We start from the raw sequence: 18,906 nt of genomic DNA, 5'->3' as shown, positions 1-18,906 counted from the left end.
ACCCAGAAGAGCAGGACGTGCGGCCTGGGGGGGGGAGGGGTCCTGCAGATGCAGCTCTTGGCCTCACTGTCTGGGGCAGTGCTCAGTTTTTCTAGCCTAGCACTCAGTGAATTTCCTGGAGGGCAATTTCGAACGTGTTGTAGTCATAATTCTTTATAGAATTATATTTTAGGAGTTAACATAATCATTACATATAAGCCTTTTAGATGTTAAAATTTTTTCACTCTTTAGGAAAATGAAATCTCGTGGTTTTTTTTTTTTTTTTTTTTTTTTTTTTTAAGATTTATTTATTTGAGAGGCAGAATTAGAGAGGGAGAGGCAGAGAGAACGGTCTTCCTCCTCTGGTTCACTCCCCAAATGGCCGCAATGACTGGAGCTGGATGGATCCGAAGCCAGGAGCCAGGAGCTTCTTCCTGGTCTCCCATGCGGGTGCAGGGCCCCAAGCACACAGGTGGTCCTCTGCTGCTTTCCCAGGCCGTTAGCATAGAGCCGGGTCAGAAGTGGAGCAGCCAGGACCCAAAGTGGCACCCAGGTGGGATGTCACAGCACCAGTCCCCAAATCTTGATTTTTGTTGCTATGAAGTGAATAAACATTTAAATTGAAGAATTTAAGTAATATTTAGAAAACAAAAGGTAGAAGTGATCAGCTTACACATTTTTGTTTTGAAATAGGAAGAAACTGTCAGAATTTATAGTACAGTTAAAATGCCAGTCAAGTATGTACTCACTTAACATCAGCACGTTAGTGAGTGGAACTGTCGGCTCCTTCGCTCGTGGCCTTATGACTAATAAAGAAAAGTTGTAATTAAGTGGAAGTGTGGAGTGCCGTGAGAGCCAGTCCTTGGGGACCCTGAACCTCTCGAGAGAGGGAGATGTACCATTAACCAAGGCCCCTCCCTTCTGGAGGTGCCAGCCGGCTGAGACGTAAGACTGAGCTGACAGCCAGCCGGGTGAAGTGGGAGTGGAAGGATGGGAGAGTGATCCAGCTGGGGGGACTGGTGGCAGAGGAAGGTGTGTCATGTGGGCCAGAACCGAGGGAGGTTTGTGGCGGGAGCAGAGAAGCAGAAAAAGACCTTTGGAGGAGGCTCACGGGAAAGCAGAGACTCCCTTTGAGTAACTTTGAAATGTCAATGACCAGAGGTAACAGAAATGCATGTAGGATGCATTCTTTTTTTTTTTTTTTAAGATTTATTTATTTATTTGAAAGTGAGAGTTACTGAGAGGGGTGGGTAGGTCTTCCATCTGCTGGTTCACTCCCCAGATGGCCGCAATGACTGGAGCTGGGCTGATCCGAAGCCAGGAGCCAGGAGCTTCTCTGGGTCTCCCACGTGGGTGCAGGGGCCCAAGGACTTGGGCCATCTTCTTCTGCTTTCCCAGGCCACAGCAGAGAGCTGGATCGGAAGTGGAGCAGCCGGGACTTGAACTGGTGCCCTTATGGGATGCTGGTGTCGCAGAAGGAGCCTTTACCTATTATGCCATGGTGCCTCCCCGGTAACTGTCACTCTTAAACCTGTCAACCACAGAGATAGCAGAGTTAAGTCAGTTTAAGTATGTATAATTTCACAGGACTTTCTTATGACTGACATGTCCTTTTTTTAAAGGTCTGTTTATGTATTGCAATGCAGAGTTACAGACAGAGAAAGGGAAAGACTTCTTGCAGGTCTCCCCCGTGGCAGCGGGGACTCAAGCACTTGGGCCGTGCTCTTCAGCTTCCCCAGGTGCATTAGCAGGGAGCTGGGTCAGAAGTGGAGCAGGGGCTGGCGCCTTGGCCCAGCGGGTTAACGCCCTGGCCTGCAGTGCCGGCATCCCTTATAGGCGCTGATTCGAGACCCGGCCACTCCACTTCTGATCCAGCTCTCTGCTGTGGGAAAGCAGTAGAAGATGGTCAAGTCCTTGGGCCCCTGCACCCACATGGGAGACTGGGAAGAAGCTCCTGGCTTTGGATTGGCGAAGCTCCGGCTGTTGCGGCCAATTGAGGAGTGAACCAGCAGATGGAAGATCGATCTCTCTCTCTCTCTCTCTCTCTCTCTCTGCCTCTCCTCTCTGTGTAACTCTGACTTTCAAATACATTATTTGAGACCCAGCAGCCGGGTCTCACACCGGCGCCCACATGGGATGCTGGCATCACAGGCAGACGCTTTGCCCGCTGTGCCGCAGTGCAGGCCCCTGAAACCTTCTTTAACTAATTAAAACCCAGATGTTGAATGTTGGGATTTATCAGCACAGGAAGTTAATCTTCAGAAGTGAGAAATGCTTTTGGTCTAAAGAGCTATTTCTACAATTTGGTAGCACCAGACTATGGTGTACAGTATTTAGAACTACAACTCATTAGGCAAACTTCTGAGAGGAAAAGAGAAGCGCTGTGGCACTGAAAGGGGTAGCGTGTAGACACAGACCTCCAGCTTCAGTCCGCTGCCTCAGACAGCGGGGGTGCCTTGGCCTTGTCTCTGCTGAGTGACAAAAGCAGGCCCGGTGAATTACCAGATGTCGTGACCAGTGTGCTTCTCAAACACCAGCAACCCTTCAGGGCTTGTAGACTTCCGCTGCTGCAGTTCTCAGCTGGGAGCTCCGAGCCAGGGCCGGCCAAACCATCAGCGGCTCAGGAGGCTAGAGCTGGGTGAAAGCTGCTTAGACAGCGTGACTGCTGGGACGCGATGATTCTGTGTTCAACGAAAGCTGAGGAAGTTAGCATGCTGGCCGTGCAGCCGGTGGCGTTAGAACTGCCGGCTTTAGTGCGTGTCTCGAGCCAGCTCCGCCAGAATTCTTGGTACTCAGGAGTGGTTTTCTTGGACAGAGTTTTGCGTTGCTTGTAAGTGTTGTGTGTCACAGACTAGGAAGGCACACGGGCAATCATTTTGAGGAATAGAAGGATCTACATTTTAGCTTTTTGCTTTGTTAGAAAATTTGTACCAAATACCCTTGTTTCCCATTCACTGTTTGACTTGCTTTTATTCTGAGATGTGTGGACTTTTTTTTTTTTTTTAAGATTTCTTTATCTATTTGAAAGTTATAATTACATAGAGAAAGGGAGAGACAGAGACAGAGATATTCCATCTGCTGGTTCACTCCCCAGATGGCTGCAACAGCCGGGGCTGGGCCAGCCTGAAGCCAGGAGCTTCTTCTAGGTTTCCCAACGTGGATGGCAGGGGCCCAAATTCTTGGGCCATCTTCCTCTGCTTTCCCCAGGCCATTAGCAGGGAGCTGGATCAGAAGTGAAGCAGCTCGGCCGGCGCCGCGGCTCACTAGGCTAATCCTCCGCCTTGCGGCGCTGGCACACCGGGTTCTAGTCCAGGTCGGGGCGCCGGATTCTGTCCCGGTTGCCCCTCTTCCAGTCCAGCTCTCTGCTGTGGCCAGGGAGTGCAGTGGAGGATGGCCCAAGTGCTTGGGCCCTGCACCCCATGGGAGACCAGGAAAAGCACCTGGCTCCTGGCTCCTACCATCGGATCAGCGCGGTGCGCTGCCACAGCGCGCTGGCCGCGGCGGCCATCGGAGGGTGAACCAACGGCAAAGGAAGACCTTTCTCTCTGTCTCTTTCTCTCACTGTCCACTCTGCCTGTCAAAAAAAAAAAAAAAAAAAGAAGAAGAAGAAGTGGAGCAGCTGGGACATGAACCAGCGTCTTTATGGGGTGCTGGTGTTGCAGGCAGCGGCTTAATCTACTACACCACAGTGCCGGTCCCATGTACACTGCTTTCAGTTCTCTGTTGACCACTGGATGATGTAAAATCCATGAAGATTGTCTAAATTTTTGAAAAGGAGCTCTGATTTCAAGCTTTAAAAGTGTAGAGCCAATATGAGATCTTTTTGCTCTGTTGGTCTGCTGTGCCAGCCTGGAAGTTCCCTGAAAGTCAGCCATACTGCACAGCTTGTCATTCTCTTGGCACCCAGTGCTGGGACTTACTAGATGGATGAATTGCGTTAATTTTAAATTCCCAGCAGGAGTTTCTCCCTTTAGATACATTTTTTAAAAGTAATTTTATTTTTTATTTGTCAGCGTGAATAGTTTGTAACCATTACTTTTTTTTTTTTCTTTATTTGACAGGTAGAGTTACAGACAGTCAGAGAGACAGAGAGAGAGAAAGGTCTTCCTCCTGTTGGTGCACTCCAAATGGCTGCTACTGCCTGCGCACTGCGCTGATCCGATGGCAGGAGCCAGGTGCTTCTCCTGGTCTCCCATGGGGTGCAGGGCCCAAGCACTTGGGCCATCCTCCACTGCACTCCCTGGCCACAGCAGAGAGCTGGCCTGGAAGAGGAGTAACTGGGACTAGAACCTGGCACCCATATGGGATGCTGGTGCCTCAGGCGGAGGATTAACCAAGTGAGCCACGGCACCGGCCCCTACATACATTTTTTAAAAAGTATTTATTTTATTTGGAAGAGCTACAGAGAAGGGGAGACAGAGACGGAGGTGGAGACGGGGAGAGAGAGAGAGAGTGTGAGTCTTCCATCTGCTGGTTCACTCCCTAAATGGCCATAACGGCCAAGGGTAGGCAGGCTCAAACCAGGAGTCAGGAACTTCTTCTGAGTCTCCCATGTGGGTGCAGGGGCCATCTTCCTCTGCTTTCCCAGGCACATTAGTAGGGAGCTGGATCAGACATGGAGCAGCCGGGTCTCTAACTGGCACCCAGATGGGATGTCAGCGTCCCACCTGCAGCTAACCCGCTGTGCCACAGCGCTGGCCATCCTCTACTGGCGCTCCCTGGCCACAGCAGAGAGCTGACCTGGAAGAGGGGCAACCAGGACAGAATCCGGCACCCCGACCGGGACTAGAACCTGGGGTGCTGGCGCCGCAGGCGGAGGATTAGCCTAGTGAGCTGTGGTGCCAGCCCTAGTCTTTGCTTTTATCATCAGTGTTGGTATCTGCGTCCTGTGATATTAGTCACTGTGCAGATGTCCCCAGCCCCTCCCCCTTCTGTGGGAGGAGCAGGAATGGACTTCATACGTAGACCTGGGCTGTTACTTCAAGAGAAGTGCCATTTATCCTCTTCATACCCGTGTTTCGCCTCACCTGTTCTGGTTTTGCAGTTGATCAGAATAATTTTAGCCCTTGAGTTAGCTTATCGTGTACGATCTTTACTTCTCGAGTGTTTCTTCTCTGGGTGTGATGCTGTGCCCTGCGTTCCTGCACGGTAGGGGGCCGGCGCTGGCTTGTGGAATCTGACACTGGAGTGTTACTGGTGAGTGTGCCCTAACTAGGTGTTCTCTGGGAGCGTGTGCCCTAACTAGGTGTTCTCTGGGAGCGTGTGCCCTAACTAGGTGTTCTCTGGGAGCGTGTGCCCTAACTAGGTGTTCTCTGGGAGCGTGTGCCCTAACTAGGTGTTCTCTGGGAGCGTGTGCCCTAACTAGGTGTTCTCTGGGAGCGTGTGCCCTAACTAGGTGTTCTCTGGGAGCGTGTGCCCTAACTAGGTGTTCTCTGGGAGCGTGTGCCCTAACTAGGTGTTCTCTGGGAGCGTGTGCCCTAACTAGGTGTTCTCTGGGAGCGTGTGCCCTAACTAGGTGTTCTCTGGGAGTGGTACGAATCCACCCCTTCTGAAGTCTTGCTAGAGGTCGTGCTGGTGTAACATGTTATTTGGATATTAGCGAGCTCCTTGCTGTTCCAGATTAGAACTGAGAATAGCTCACTAGTTTTAAACTGCTGTATTTTCTCCTGTTTGCTGTTTTCCCCTTTATTTTCTACACAGTTCGTTTGTGAAGTGGTCCACATACGTTTTGCTTGCAGGTGGATCTGAATTAACGTGGACTGCGTTCCTGTGTCTTGTGTTTGCAGGTTCTGTTCTGGATATCATCAAGCATATTGTGGCAAAGGGCGAGCACAAGAGTGGTGTCCTGGACGAGCCCACCATTGCTACAATACTCCGAGAGGTCCTGGAAGGGCTGGAGTATCTGCACAAGAATGGACAGATCCATCGGTACGTGGTGGGTGTGCTAGGCCGCCTCAGCAGACGCTCCCTCTCTGCGCGGCAGCAGTCCCGTGGCCTGAGCGTTTTTGTGGCTGTTTGTACCGCCAATCTCAGTGCACTGTGTCCAGAGTGTTAGTTGTGCAGCTAGTAAGTAGTGGACATGTTTCTGTAATTCGTAAACGTGGTGATTGGGGTTTTGTGCTGTTGTGTGTTGTGCCTCCCTCAGACGTTAACGATATCAGCACATTACCCGTTTTGAAAAAAAGAAAAAATAACAAGTGAGTTAGTAAAATCGGAAAATCCATAAACAGAAAAAATTCATAGTTTCTTATTATATGTTATTTTTTTAAAAGATTTATTTATTTGAAAGAGTTACAGAGAGAGAGAGAGGTCTTCCATCTGCCAGTTCACTCCCTAAATGGCCACAGTGGCTTGAGCTGAGCTGATCTGAAGCCAGGAGCTTCTTCCAGGTCTCTCACACGGTGCAGGGCCCAAGGACCTGGGCCATCTTCCACTGCTTTCCCACTCTATAGCAAAGAGCTGAATCGGAAGAGGAGCAGCTGGGACTTGAACCGGTGCCCAAAGAATGCCAAGGCTTTAACCTGCTTCGCCACAGCACTGGCCCCAAATTCATAGTTTCTTATCATGAGGTCATCACTGATAACGTTTTGGAATATTTCTTTCTGTTTTCTTTCATGTACTTGATATTTAAAACAATGCTATATATGTGATTTTCTCTGTTGCTTTTTTTTTTTTTTTTTAAGATTTATTTATTTATTTGAAAGGCAGAGCTACATAGAGGCAGAGGCAGAGAGGCAGAGAGAGAGAGAGAGAGAGAGAGAGAGAGAGAGAGAGGTCTTCCATCTGCTGGTTCACTCCCCAAATGGCCATAATGGCCAGAGCTAGGCAGATCTGAAGCTTGGAGCCAGGAGCCTTTCCTGGGTCTCTCCTGCAGGTGCAGGGGCCCAAACACTTGGGACATCTTCCCCTGCCCTCCCAGACCACAGCAGAGAGCCGGACCGGAAGTGGAGCAGCCGGGCCTCAAACTGGCACCCACGTGGGACACTGGCACCCCTGGCGGCTTCACCTGCCAAGCCACAGTGCCAGGCCCCGCTTTACTTATTTTACATTGTATCTTCAGTAGTTTGCTAGATTACTGAAAGCTCTTTGGGAGTTGGCATTGTGGTACAGTGGGTTAAAGCCCTGGCCTGCAGCACCAGCATCCCATATGGGTGCCGGTTCGAGTCCTGGCTCCTCCACTTCAGATTCAGCTCCCTGCTCGTGTACCTGGGAAGGCAGTGGATTATGGCACAGGTGCTTGGGCCCCTGCACCCACATGGGAGACCAGGAGGAAGCACCTGGCTCCTAGTTTCAGATCTCAGCTCTACGCATTGCAGCCATTCACGGAGTGGACCAGCAGATGGAAGACCTCTTTCTCCCTGTCGCTACCTCTCTCTGTAACTCTGCCTTTCAAATAAATAAATCTTAAAAAAAAAACAAAAGCTCTTTGTAAAATAGCATTTGTTAAAGCTCTTTTTTTGTTTTAAATAAATACTGTAGCATTTTTAAAAAACAGATATATTTATTTATTTGAAAGTCAGAGAGAGAGAGAGGGAGAGACAGAGAGGTCTTCAGTCCACTGGCTGACTTCCCAGATTGCCACCACAGCCAGGGCTGGGCCAGGAAGGCGGCAGGGGCCCATCACGTGGGCCATTTTATGCTGCTTTTGCCCGGCTCTTGCCGGGGAGCTGGATGAACAGCCAGGACTCCAGCCGTGCCCAGATGGGATGCCAGCATGGCAGACGGTGGTTTTACCTGCTGCACCACAGTGACGGCCCCTAGTGTAGCACTGTAAGAGCTTTTTAACATTTTGTAGTTCAGGTCTTTCTGGCTGTCTTTATTCAGTGCAGATGGCAAGAATTCAGGTAGTAATGGGTTCTGTGTTATCCAAAAGTATTTAGCACCTAGACTTGGTTTATTTGGGAATATTTTTTGCTTTCATTTCTAAATTTTTACTAGATATAAAAATTCACTGTTGAAAGTGTATTTTTTAAAGATTTATTTTATTTGAAAGGCAGAGTTAGGATGAGACAGTTTATTCCCCAAATGACTATGGCCGGGGCAGGGCCAAGCTGAAGCCAGGAGCCTGGACCTCCATCCGGGTCTCTCACGTGTGTGCAGGGGCCCAAGCACTTGGACCATCCTCTGCTGCTTTCCCAGGCACATTAGCAGTGAGCTGGATAGGAAATGGAGCAGCTGGGATTCTCCATATAGGATGCCGGAATGCAGGTGGTGCCTTTACTTGTTATGCCACAGCACTGGCCCCAATTTTTCTTTTTCTTTTTAAAAAAGATGTACTTATTTATTTGAAAGACAGTTACTGAGAAAGAGAGAGAGAGATCTTCTCTTCGCTCTTTTTACTCCCCAAATGGCTGCAACGGCCAGGGCTGGGCCAGGCCAAAGCCAGGCGCCTGGAACTCCATCCGGATTTCCATGTGGGTGGCAGGGGCGGCAAGCACTTGGGCCATCTGTCATCCACTGCTTTCCCAGGCACGTTAACAGGGAGCTGGATCGGAAGTGGAGCAGCCAGGACTAGAACCGGTGCTCATATGGGATGCCGGCGCTGCAGCTGCTTAACCCACCGTGCCACAGTGCTGCCCCTCCTCTTATTTTTTTTATAGATTTATTTATTTCTTTGAAAAGCAGAGTGATAGAGGAGGGGGAGGCGGGGAGAAATGTCTCTTCCATCCACTGGTTCATTCCCCAGGTGGCTGCAACAACCAGGGCTGGCCCAGGCCCAAGCCAGAGCCTGGAACTCCATCCAGCTCCTCCACGTGGGTGGTGGGGGCCCTGATGCTTGCTGTCTCCCGTTTTCCCGGGTGCGTTGTTGGGGAGCTGGGTGTGAAGTGGAGCAGCGAGGGGGCTTGAACTGGACTGATACGGGAGGCCAGCCAGGTGGTTCCAACGCTGGGTGCATCCTGTATTGGTGTCAGTTAATTCACTGTAGCTTGTATGTCTTGAATATTGTGTTAGTAGACTATACCCTGTTTAAGTTTTGTGTGTGGGTTCTGGCGTACCTCTGTGGGCTATGCTTCCAACTGCAATTTGGGTTTTGGAGTCCTGGCTGTATTGTTTTTATTTTTTGCATGGTACTGCTGGGACTGCCGTCCGGTTCCTGCGGATGCCACCTGTGAGAGTGGAGTGTACTTCTGTGGGCCTGATGCTGCTGAGAGCGGGTGGGAGGTGGGTCCGTAAGTGCTCCCCAGGGGTCTGGGAGAGGCCAGCTGTGCTCCTGGTGTGGCCGCGTGGATCTGCCTGCTGCACTGAGCGGGGGCAGAGGATGAAGTTCCCCAGTCTGCTCTCATCGCCGCCACTGTTCTGGGTTGGGGCCCACCTGCGTCTCCAAGTGTGGAGTTGGGAGCGGTGCCCCCTGCTGGCACTCTGCACGTCTGCCAGAGAGCTGGCTTAGTGTTGCTTTTTTTGAGCAAATTCTTGCTTTTGAGTTTGAAGTTGGTTTCCTTGGGGACTCCCTGTGTCTGGGTGGCTTGGTAGTCAGCCAGGGCGCGGCAGAGGTGGTGACCACACAGCGGGAGCCTGCAAGGCTCTGTGTGCATCAGTGGATCTGTCTGTGGGTGTAGACGTGCGTGTTTTCAGGCTCTGCTCCCGTCTCGCTTGTGGCTTTCTGTGTTTGCTGTGCCCATTCTGCATCCTCCGGTGCTGGGGTGGAAACTGCACGCCCTCCTGTGCCGGCCGTGTGTCTGCGTCTGGACTGCAGCCACAGTCTCGCAGAGCCGCTGCCGGCCCTCCTGCGGCCGCCCTTGAGAGTCACGGCCGCTGACCGTCGCTGGGCTCAGCTGCTGCCCACCAGTCTCATCTCGTGGGCCCCTGCTGCCTGGCAGAAAAGCCGCCAGCCACGCTGGTCTCTGCACCTAGCGGAGCCTGCGCGCACCCTGGGCGGGCTGAGCTGGCACAGAGGCTGCTGCTCTTAGCTGGTGGGCAGCAGCAGTTCGGGCACGACGTCCGCAGGTTGGTTTCCAGGTCACTGCAGTGGCAGATTCATCGGGCGTGTCCAGCTTCTACGTTGCTTTTAAGGGGGGGCAGATCTGCCTCACTCAGCTGTAGCTGAGAGAGAGAGAGAGAGAGGGAGGTCTTCCATCCCCTGATTCACTCCCCATATGGCTGCAATGGCCAGACTGGACCAACACAAAGCCAGGAGCCAGGAGGTTTCTCTGGGTCTCCCAGAAGTGGAGCAGCCGGGATTCAAACTGGTGCCCATATGGGATGCAGGTGGTGCGGTGGCTTCACCCGCTACGCCATAGCCCTGCCCCTACATTTTGTATTATTAAATTCCAAATAAGAACTCAGCTTACATATCGCTGTTACTAATTTCACTTGCAGGTGAAGATGATGTGCCCTTAGGTTAAGATTCGCGTGGGCTCACAGAATGGTTGTGAAGAGATTGTGATGGCTTGTGCAGCTGGCTCTGAGGCCGTTGGAGTGGGGGTTTCAAAGGTGGTTTTTGCAATGACATCGACTCAAGCTAATGCTTTCTGAGTGACAGCCCCTCGGGTAACTTTGAAAGGAATGACACTCATTTAGCTAAATGGTCTATTTTATAGAGCTAGTGTGAGCAGCCGTACAAAGCGTCTGAACTTTTTTGTGCCTGAATTTTGCAGGAATCACTGAACTCCTCGTGCTCCTTGTTTGTGTGACCCGGGTGTCTGACAGCTGTCGTTTCCTCTGTGTCTTTTAACACTTCTTGCAGCAGGTGTACTGACTACAGAGTTCCTTAATTTGTTGTCTGAAAAAGTCTTCATTTCAAAGATGTATTTGTTTATTTATTTGAAAGTCATAGTTAGAGCGAGCGAGTGAGCTGCTTCCCTCCCCAGATGGCCACAGTAGTTGGGGCTGGCCAGGCCAGAGCCAGGGGTCTGGACCTTCATCCAGGTCTCCCAGTACTTGGGCCGTCATCTGCTGTTTTCCCAGGCATACTAGCAGGGAACTGGATCGCAGGTGGAGCAGGTGGGACTCGAACTGGCACCCATGTGGGATGTCAGCATGGCTGCAGGTGGTGCATACCCGCTACTCCACAGCACCAGCCCACAGTGAGACTTTAAAAGTGCCCCCCTAATTCTCAGCTGCAGCCCAGACTGGGAACCACTATGTAAGACTGTAGCAGGAACCGCAACTGAGATAAATTGCGACTTAAACAAGCTGAGCAGAAAGCTGCTTTCGTGGGGCCCAGAGATAGAGGTTTCAGTGGGTTTTGCCGTTCCTCGTATCTGTGATGTCCAGTTATTCCAGGCAGGTCTGTGTGTTAGCCAGTGGAGCGGGATAGGTAATTTTCCTTCACCATACAGTGTTTCCCCTTGGCTCTCCAGGTTTCAGAGATTTGAGTACGATGGCTAGATCTGTAAATCAGACCGAAGGATTTCTGGTTCTTTTTATTGGTGTCAATTCGCTCTCTCTTTTCTTTTTTTTAAAGATTTTGTTTGTTTGTTTGTTTGAGAGGTAGAGTTAGGGACAGAGAGAGAGAGAGAGAGAGAGAGAGGTCTTCCATCCACTGGTTCACTCCCCAGATGACTACAGTGGCCAGGACTGAGCCGATCCAAAGCCAGGAGCTTCCTCCAGGTCTCCCAGGTGGTGCAAGGGCCCAAGGACTGGGCCATCGTCTGCTGCTTTTCCAGGCCACAGCAGAGAGCTGGATGGGAAGAGAAGCTGAAGGCGCGGGCAGAGCTTAGCCTTCTACACCGCAGCACCGGCCCCTGAAGTGTTTATCTGCAACCCAGAGAGGTTGGCTGTCGCAGAAACGTTGGATATTTTAAGTCGGTTTAACATTCCTGCATGTGTATGTGTGCACTTCTAGCTTTTGTGTGGATTCATTGCTTCTCCTGCCCTCGCGTTCAGGTTTTCCATAAACTGTGCCTAGTGATGAGTAATAAAAATGGTAGGGAGGAGACTTGTGCTCTATACTGATGCAACAGTCGGACACGTCCTTTAATCTTAGAAAATCGTAGAAGGGATGTGTGACTCTGGGCAGCAGTGACATGTAAGACATGGCATTAAGCAGAGAAAAACAAAACTCACTGTTCTTGCTGTTGAAGAGTGGACGGGAGATGTGACTGGTGGGCCTGCTGGGTGCTTGACATTCTTGGCAGCAGAGTGAGAAGGTTCTTTGGAGATTGTGTTGTTTCCAGACACTTAGTTATACAGTTTTTTAAAACTTTCTATTTTTATTTATTTGAAAGAGAGAGAGATAGAGAGAGACATAGACAGAGATCTTGCCTCCACTAGTTCCCTTCCCAAATGCCCACAACAGCCCGGCCTAGAGCAGGCCAGACCAGGAGCCAGGAACTTGAGAACTCTGCCGTGTCGTGGGCCATCGCCTGCTGCCTCCCAGGGTGTGCATCAGCAGGTGCTGAGTTGAGGCACAGCTGGGATGTGAACGCAGGCACTGCGGTATGGCACGTCGCGTCCTAAGCGGTATCGGCCACCATGCCAACTGCCCACCCCTTCGTTCCCCGCTTCCCTGCAGGGTCAGTTGTTCTGTGGTGTGTGAAGACAGCAGTGACCCTTGGGCCGGCACCGCGGCTCACTAGGCTAATCCTCCGCCTTGCGGCGCCGGCACACCGGGTTCTAGTCCCAGTTGGGGTGCCGGATTCTGTCCCGGTTGCCCCTCTTCCAGGCCAGCCCTCTGCTGTGGCCAGGGAGTGCAGTGGAGGATGGCCCAGGTGCTTGGGCCCTGCACCCCATGGGAGACCAGGAAAAGCACCTGGCTCCTGGCTCCTGCCATCGGATCAGCGCGGTGCGCCGGCCGCGGCGGCCATTGGAGGGTGAACCAACGGCAAAGGAAGACCTTTCTCTCTGTCTCTCTCTTTCACTGTCCACTCTGCCTGTCAAAATAAAAACAAAAACAAAAACAAAACAAAACAAAAAGACAGCAGTGACCCTTGGTGCTCCTTATTTTTTCTCACGGAAGCCGTTCCTCACTTGGCACTTCTGGTATCAAACGGCTGTTTGAATTATTTTTAAAGATTTAGTTATTTATTTGAAAGAGTCATAGGAACACAGAGGCAGAGAGAAAGAAAGAGATGGATCTTCCATCAGCTGATTCACTCCCCACATGGCTGCAATGACCAGGCCAGTCAGGAGCCGGGAGCTTCGTCCAGGTCTCCCAGGTGGGTGGCACAGGCCCGAGCACTTGGGCCAGCCTCCACTGCTTTCCACGGCCACAGCAAGGAGCTGGATCCACAGTGGGCAGCTGGGACTCCGAATGGCAGCCATAGGGATCCAGTGCCGCGGCAGTGGTCTCACCCACGATGTCCTGGCCCCGCTCCACAGTTTGAATATTTACAGCCATGTGTATGTGTTACCCACTCAAGTAACACTTGGTAAGCTTGTGGCTTCCCTAAGTGAAGAGACAGTAATCTGCCTTCAGGAGGCTGCGTTTTGAGGAGGCCTTCTCCTGATTGATTCCCCCCACCCCTCCCCTCCCCCTTCCCCTCCTCCCCCTCCTCCTCCTCCTCCCCCCCCCTCCTCCCTCTCCTCCCCCTCCTCTTCCCTCTCCTTCCCTCCCCCTCCCTCTCCTCCCCTCCCCCTCCCCTTCCCCTCCCTCTCTCCTTTCTCTTCTCTTCTCTTCTCTTCTCTTCTCTTCTCTTCTCTTCTCTTCTCTTCTCTTCTCTTCTCTTCTCCTTTGGTCACTTTATTAAATTATATTAGTTTCAACTACTAAATAGCACTTTGGTGAAAACACAGTATATTGTCATACTCCAATGCTTTTCTTTAAAATCATTCCAGTCCTTAATATATGTTACAAGGGGCCAGCACTGTGGCATAGGAGATAAAGCCACTGCCTGCAGTGCTGGCATCTCATGGGCGCTGGTTCGAGTCCCAGCTGCTCCACTTTCTACCCAGCTCTCTGCTGTGGCCTGGGAGAGCAGTGGAAGATGGTCCAAGTCCTTGGGCCCTGCACCCGCATGGGACACCTCGAGGGAGCTCCCAGCTCCTGGCTTCGGATTGGTGCTCCAGCTGTTGTGGCCATCTGGGGAGTGAATCAGTGGATAGAAGACCCCTCGCTCTCTCGCTCTCTCTCTCTCTGCTTCTCCTTCTCTCTGTGTAACTGACTTTTGAATAAATAAACAAATCTTAAAGGAAGAAGCACCATCTTTCCACAGTACTTGAGATACTCAATACGGAGCTAACACAGTGAAACAGAGGCAAAGGCAAAGCCTTCACAGTTGTGCGATTTCAGCAGCAAAACTGGGTGGTGGACTGAAACACGACAGGGACAAAGCGTGTACAAAGAGATAAAACAGATGACAAAATATTGAGAATTAGCAGGCAAAACCGTATCGCAAGCAACATTTTAAATTGTCATTTTTAAGCAATTGCAACTATTTAAACATATAAAACAAATATAAAGTGAGCTTTTAGTATCATTGATGTGATTTTTTAAAAAATGTTAAAACTTGATGGTATGGCTGGGCCGTGGTATAGTAGGTTAAGCTTCTTTCTGCAGCGTCGGCATTCCATACGGGCACCGGTGCCTGTCCCGGCTGCTGCTCTTCTGGTCCAGCTCTCTGCTGTGACCTGGGAGAGCAGCAGAAGATGCCCAAACCCTTGGGCCCCTGCACCCACGTGGGAGACCTAGAAGAAGCTCCTGGCTCCTGGCTTTGGATCGGTCCAGCTCTGGCCATTGCGGCCATTTGGGGAGTGAACCAGCAGATGGAAGGCCTCTCTCTGTGTCTGTAACTCTAACTCTCAAATAAATAAATAAAATCTTAAACACACACACACACACACACACAACTTGATGGTATACTCAGAGCATGTGTTAGAAAGCTAAAATGTTAAGTGAGAAGAATGTATGGCAAGTCGTCTTAAGTTTTCTATCAAACCCTGATTTCTGGTTAATCCTTCTAAGTATTGTCTTTTTCTTTTAAGGATTTAATTATTTATATGAAAGTCAGAATTAGAGATGATCCGTCTGCTGGTTCCCTCCTCCAGATAGCTGCAACAGCCAGCGCTGGGCCAGGACAAAGCCAGGAGCCAGGAACCACTTGCAGGTCTCCTACGTGTGTGGCAGGGGCCCGAGTACTTGGGCCATCCTCCACTGCCTTTGCAGGCACATTAGCAGGGGAGTGGATTGGAACTGGAGCGGCTGGGACACATGTGGGATGCTAGTCTCACAGGTGGTGGCTTTACTCACTACGCCACAGCACTAACCCTAGTATTATTATTGTTATTTTTTTTTTTTTTTAGGATTTTATTTATTTATTTGAGAGGTAGTTACAGACAGTGGGAGGGAGAGACAGAGAGGCCTTCCTTCCGTTGGTTCACTCCCCAAATGGCTGCAACAGCCAGAGCTGTGCTGATCCGAAGCCAGGAGCCAGGAGCTTCTTCTTGGTCTCCCCTGCAGGTGCGGGGGCCCAAGCACTTGGGCCATCCTCCACTGCCTTCCCAGGCCACAGCAGAGAGCTGGCCTGGAAGAGGAGCAGCCAGGACTAAAACCGGTGCCCATATGGGATGGTGGCGCCGCAGGCGGAGGATTAACCTACTGCACCACAGCGCGGCCCCTCCCAGTATTATTCTTTAAGTCCATGGTGGACAAGGTTTGTAAGGTTTCCTGAAGTTTTCATGTCTCTGTCTTTGAGTAAATAGTTAGACCATATTGAAAATTCCCAAGTCTGGTAAATTAGGTTCAAAGTATTCTGGACTTTTAGAAACACCACCTGATAACAGTTGGCTGGAGTGTGCTGCCTTCAAATGTTTGTCTCATCAATCTTGTCTTTTTTCATTTCTTAAGTAAACACACCTACAACCCTCAATAAAGAAATTTGATGAGATGGCTAACATAACCCCAGACCCATGGAACTCGCTAGTGATCTTACCGTGGGCGGTAGGGCGCCCCCGCCAGGCCACCCTATGCTCCAGGGCGCTTCACCACCCGCCACTCAAGATAGGAATGGAGATTGTGTCGTCCAGACAGCTGAGACAGGCTCAGCTCGTGGGAAACTCGCTCTCATCCGGTGGTACCAGAGCGGATCCTCCACCCGGCTTGCTTTTTTCTGAAGCTCTTACCCGTCTCCACTGCCTTTTTGTCACATCTCAGAAGTGGTTTTGCCGTACCTAGCGGTCTCCGTAGTGAAAGACAGTGCTTTTGTTCAAGAAACTTGGGCAACTAAATTATACGTGAATACAATTAGAGGCCATTTTTTATAGACACGTAAGGAGCATGTGATGATTTTCTAGCAAAAGCTCATGATGGGGTGTTAGATAGATTAGTTTTCTTCAGGGCTAGACTGAAAGTACCAAACTCTGAAACAGTTTTAGAAAATTTAAGTTAAGCTGAGGGAAAAGACCCTGAAGAGAGAACAGAAGAGCATGGTGGCCGGTGATCCGTGTGCGTCAGAGGAGCCAGTCCGCTGGAGAGTGCCCCCTGTGTGCTCCACGCAGTCGCTAGGAGAGCGAGCTTCCGTCTGCCGGTTCACTCCCAGGTGGCAGTGCTGGGCCAGGCTGAAGCCAGGAGCCTGACTAGGGGCCAGTTCATAGCCAGCGGGTCAGAAGCGGTTAAACAGCCTGGGCCCGTGTTGTGGCACCTTGAGTTAAGCCAGCATCCAGTATGAGTGCTGATTTGAGTCCCAGTCCTGGCTGCTCCCTTCCAGTCATCCGGGAAAGCAGCACAGATGGCCCGAGTGCTTAGGCCTCTACCATCCATGCGGGAGAGCGGGTGGAGTTCCTGGCACTTGGCTTTGGCCTGGGCCAGCCTGGGCCATCTAAAAGTAGAGGGAAAGGGGACCAGAGAGGACGAAGTGTGCATTTCACTGGCTCCTGTCCACGGCAAACAAGGCCTTCCCCCCAGCCGGCCTTGCTTCTCTCTCCTCTGAGCTCCAAGATGGCCTTTCTTTTTGTTTTAATTACAAAATGACCATGTGAGTACATTCCAGAAAGATACTTAAATTACTCCCTTAACTTTGATCCCTTCCCTTCCCTTCCCTCCCCCTCCCCTCCCCCTCCTCTCCCCTCCCGTCCCCCTCCCTTCCCTCCCTTCCCTTCCCCCTTCCTTCCCCCTTCCTTCCCCCTTCCTTCCCCTTTCCCTTCCCCCTTCCTTCCCCCTTCCTTCCTTCCCCTTCCCTTCCCCCTTCCTTCCCCCTTCCTCCCTTCCCCCTTCCTTCCCCCTTCCTTCCTTCCCTTCCCTTCCCTTCCCCCTTCCTTCCCCCTTCCTTCCCCCTTCCCTTCCCCCTTCCTTCCCCCTTCCTTCCCCCTTCCTTCCCCCTTCCTTCCCCTTTCCCTTCCCCCTTCCTTCCCCCTTCCTTCCTTCCCCTTCCCTTCCCCCTTCCTTCCCCCTTCCTCCCTTCCCCCTTCCTTCCTTCCCCCTTCCTTCCTTCCCCTTCCTTCCCCTTCCCTTCCTTCCTTCCTTCCCCCTTCCTTCCTTCCCCCTCCTTCCTTCCTTCCTTCCTTCCTCCCTCCCTCCCTCCCTCCCTCCCTTCCTTCCTTCCTTCCGACAGAGTGACAGAGAGACAGAGAGACAGAGAGAGGTCTTCTATCCACTGGTTCACTCCCCAGATGGCTGCAAGCTGGCTGATCTGAAGCCAGGAGCCTGGAGCTTCTTCTGGGTCTTCCACGTGGCTGCAGAGGGCCAAGGAGTCGGGCTTTTACTGCTTTCCCAGGATGTAGCAGAGAGCTGATCCCATCCATTTATATAAAAGGAAGTTTTCCTTGCTCTCTAGTAGGTATATATGAGTGTAGAAAGGAGTATGTTTGTATAACATCGGTTTTTTTTGAAACATTTATTTATTTATTTGAAAGACAGACTTACAGAGAGGAGAGGCACACACAGAGAGGTCTTCCATCTGCTGGTTCACTTCCCAGATGGCTGCAACAGCCTGGAGCTGCACTGATCCAAAGCCAGGAGCTTCTTCCCGGTCTCCCAAGAGGGTTCAGGGGCCTACAGACTTGGACCATCTTTTACTGCTTTCCCAGGCCACAGCAGAGAGCTGGATGGGAAGTGGAGCAGCAGGGACTTGAACTGGCACCCATATTGGATGCTGGCACAGCAGGCGGCGGCTTTACCTGCTACGCCACAGCTCTGGCCCCATTACATTAGTTTTGTCGTAAAATACACTGCCTTCCTGTTTGATTTGTTTACTTAACTGTAGGTGTTAGTGTGTCTTGTCACATATGTTGATTGTTCTAGTTCTTGGATTTAGCTATGAATTTAACCTTTCTACTATTGTTTTCCTATATTGTTACCATGTTTTATTAATACAGTGTTGCAGTAGAATCCTTGTACGTTGTGAGAATTTTTCTAGGGTATGAAGAAACGGATTTGCTACTCCTAGAAATTTTTACTGTGTTCAGGTACTGCTGCCACTACTACCACCAATACGACTACCACCACACTGTTCGTATCACTGTGTGGGAAATAGGTTGTAGATTGAGTGGACGGTATGTCACTTCTGTTGGGAGATGTGTCCAGATATGTCATAGGTACATATGTGATAATTCGGCTGTTAACACTTGAAATAGTACTAAACAAGGGGCCGGGCTGTGGCACAGTGGGTTAGCACCCTGGCCTGAAGCGCCAGCATCCTCCTAGGGGTGTGTGTGTGTGTGTGTGAGAGAGAGAGAGAGAGGAGAGAAGAGAGAGTCACTCACTCTCTGACACTCAAATGCCAATTAAAGTTTTTTTCTGATCAATTAGGTGAGGTGTGGGAGTTGGGGCAGCAGGGAGCAAGCAGTCTGATTTTTTTTTAGTGTTTAGTTGATATAGAAAAAAGTATATTTAAAGTGTAGAATTAGTTTGTGGTAGCTGACATGACACCTTTCAGCTACTGGTATCCTAATGAAGAATGTGGAATCGTCTTGGGTTTTCTAGATATTACAGTGAGAGCTGTACCTTATTGTGGCTTTCTGTTTAGTGTTTGGATTTTAAGTGAAGGTACCTCAGAGTTCATGGAACGTAGAATTATAAGTTTATTTTGATACAAGGATTTTGAAATCCATACG

At 50.7% G+C, this 18,906-nt stretch overlaps 1 protein-coding gene and 1 pseudogene across 6 annotated transcripts in view; both read left to right on the top strand.

The window, feature by feature from the left end:
- Window positions 1-18,906, top strand: part of OXSR1 (oxidative stress responsive kinase 1) — a 108,125-nt gene that overhangs the window by 38,910 nt on the left and 50,309 nt on the right. For all 6 annotated transcript variants that reach the window (XM_070073033.1, XM_070073029.1, XM_070073030.1 and 3 more), the window contains exon 4: window positions 5,766-5,907. In XM_070073033.1, the coding sequence (XP_069929134.1) occupies window positions 5,766-5,907 (142 nt within the window). The remainder of the gene's footprint in view (window positions 1-5,765; window positions 5,908-18,906) is intronic.
- LOC127490039 (small nucleolar RNA U13) lies at window positions 6,059-6,159 on the top strand (annotated as a pseudogene).

The sequence above is a fragment of the Oryctolagus cuniculus genome, chromosome 4 (genome assembly GCF_964237555.1).
Source record: "Oryctolagus cuniculus chromosome 4, mOryCun1.1, whole genome shotgun sequence".
NCBI classification, from domain to species: domain Eukaryota; kingdom Metazoa; phylum Chordata; class Mammalia; order Lagomorpha; family Leporidae; genus Oryctolagus; species Oryctolagus cuniculus.
Note: the sequence above shows the minus strand (reverse complement) of the source record. Positions and strands in the feature narration are given on the sequence as shown.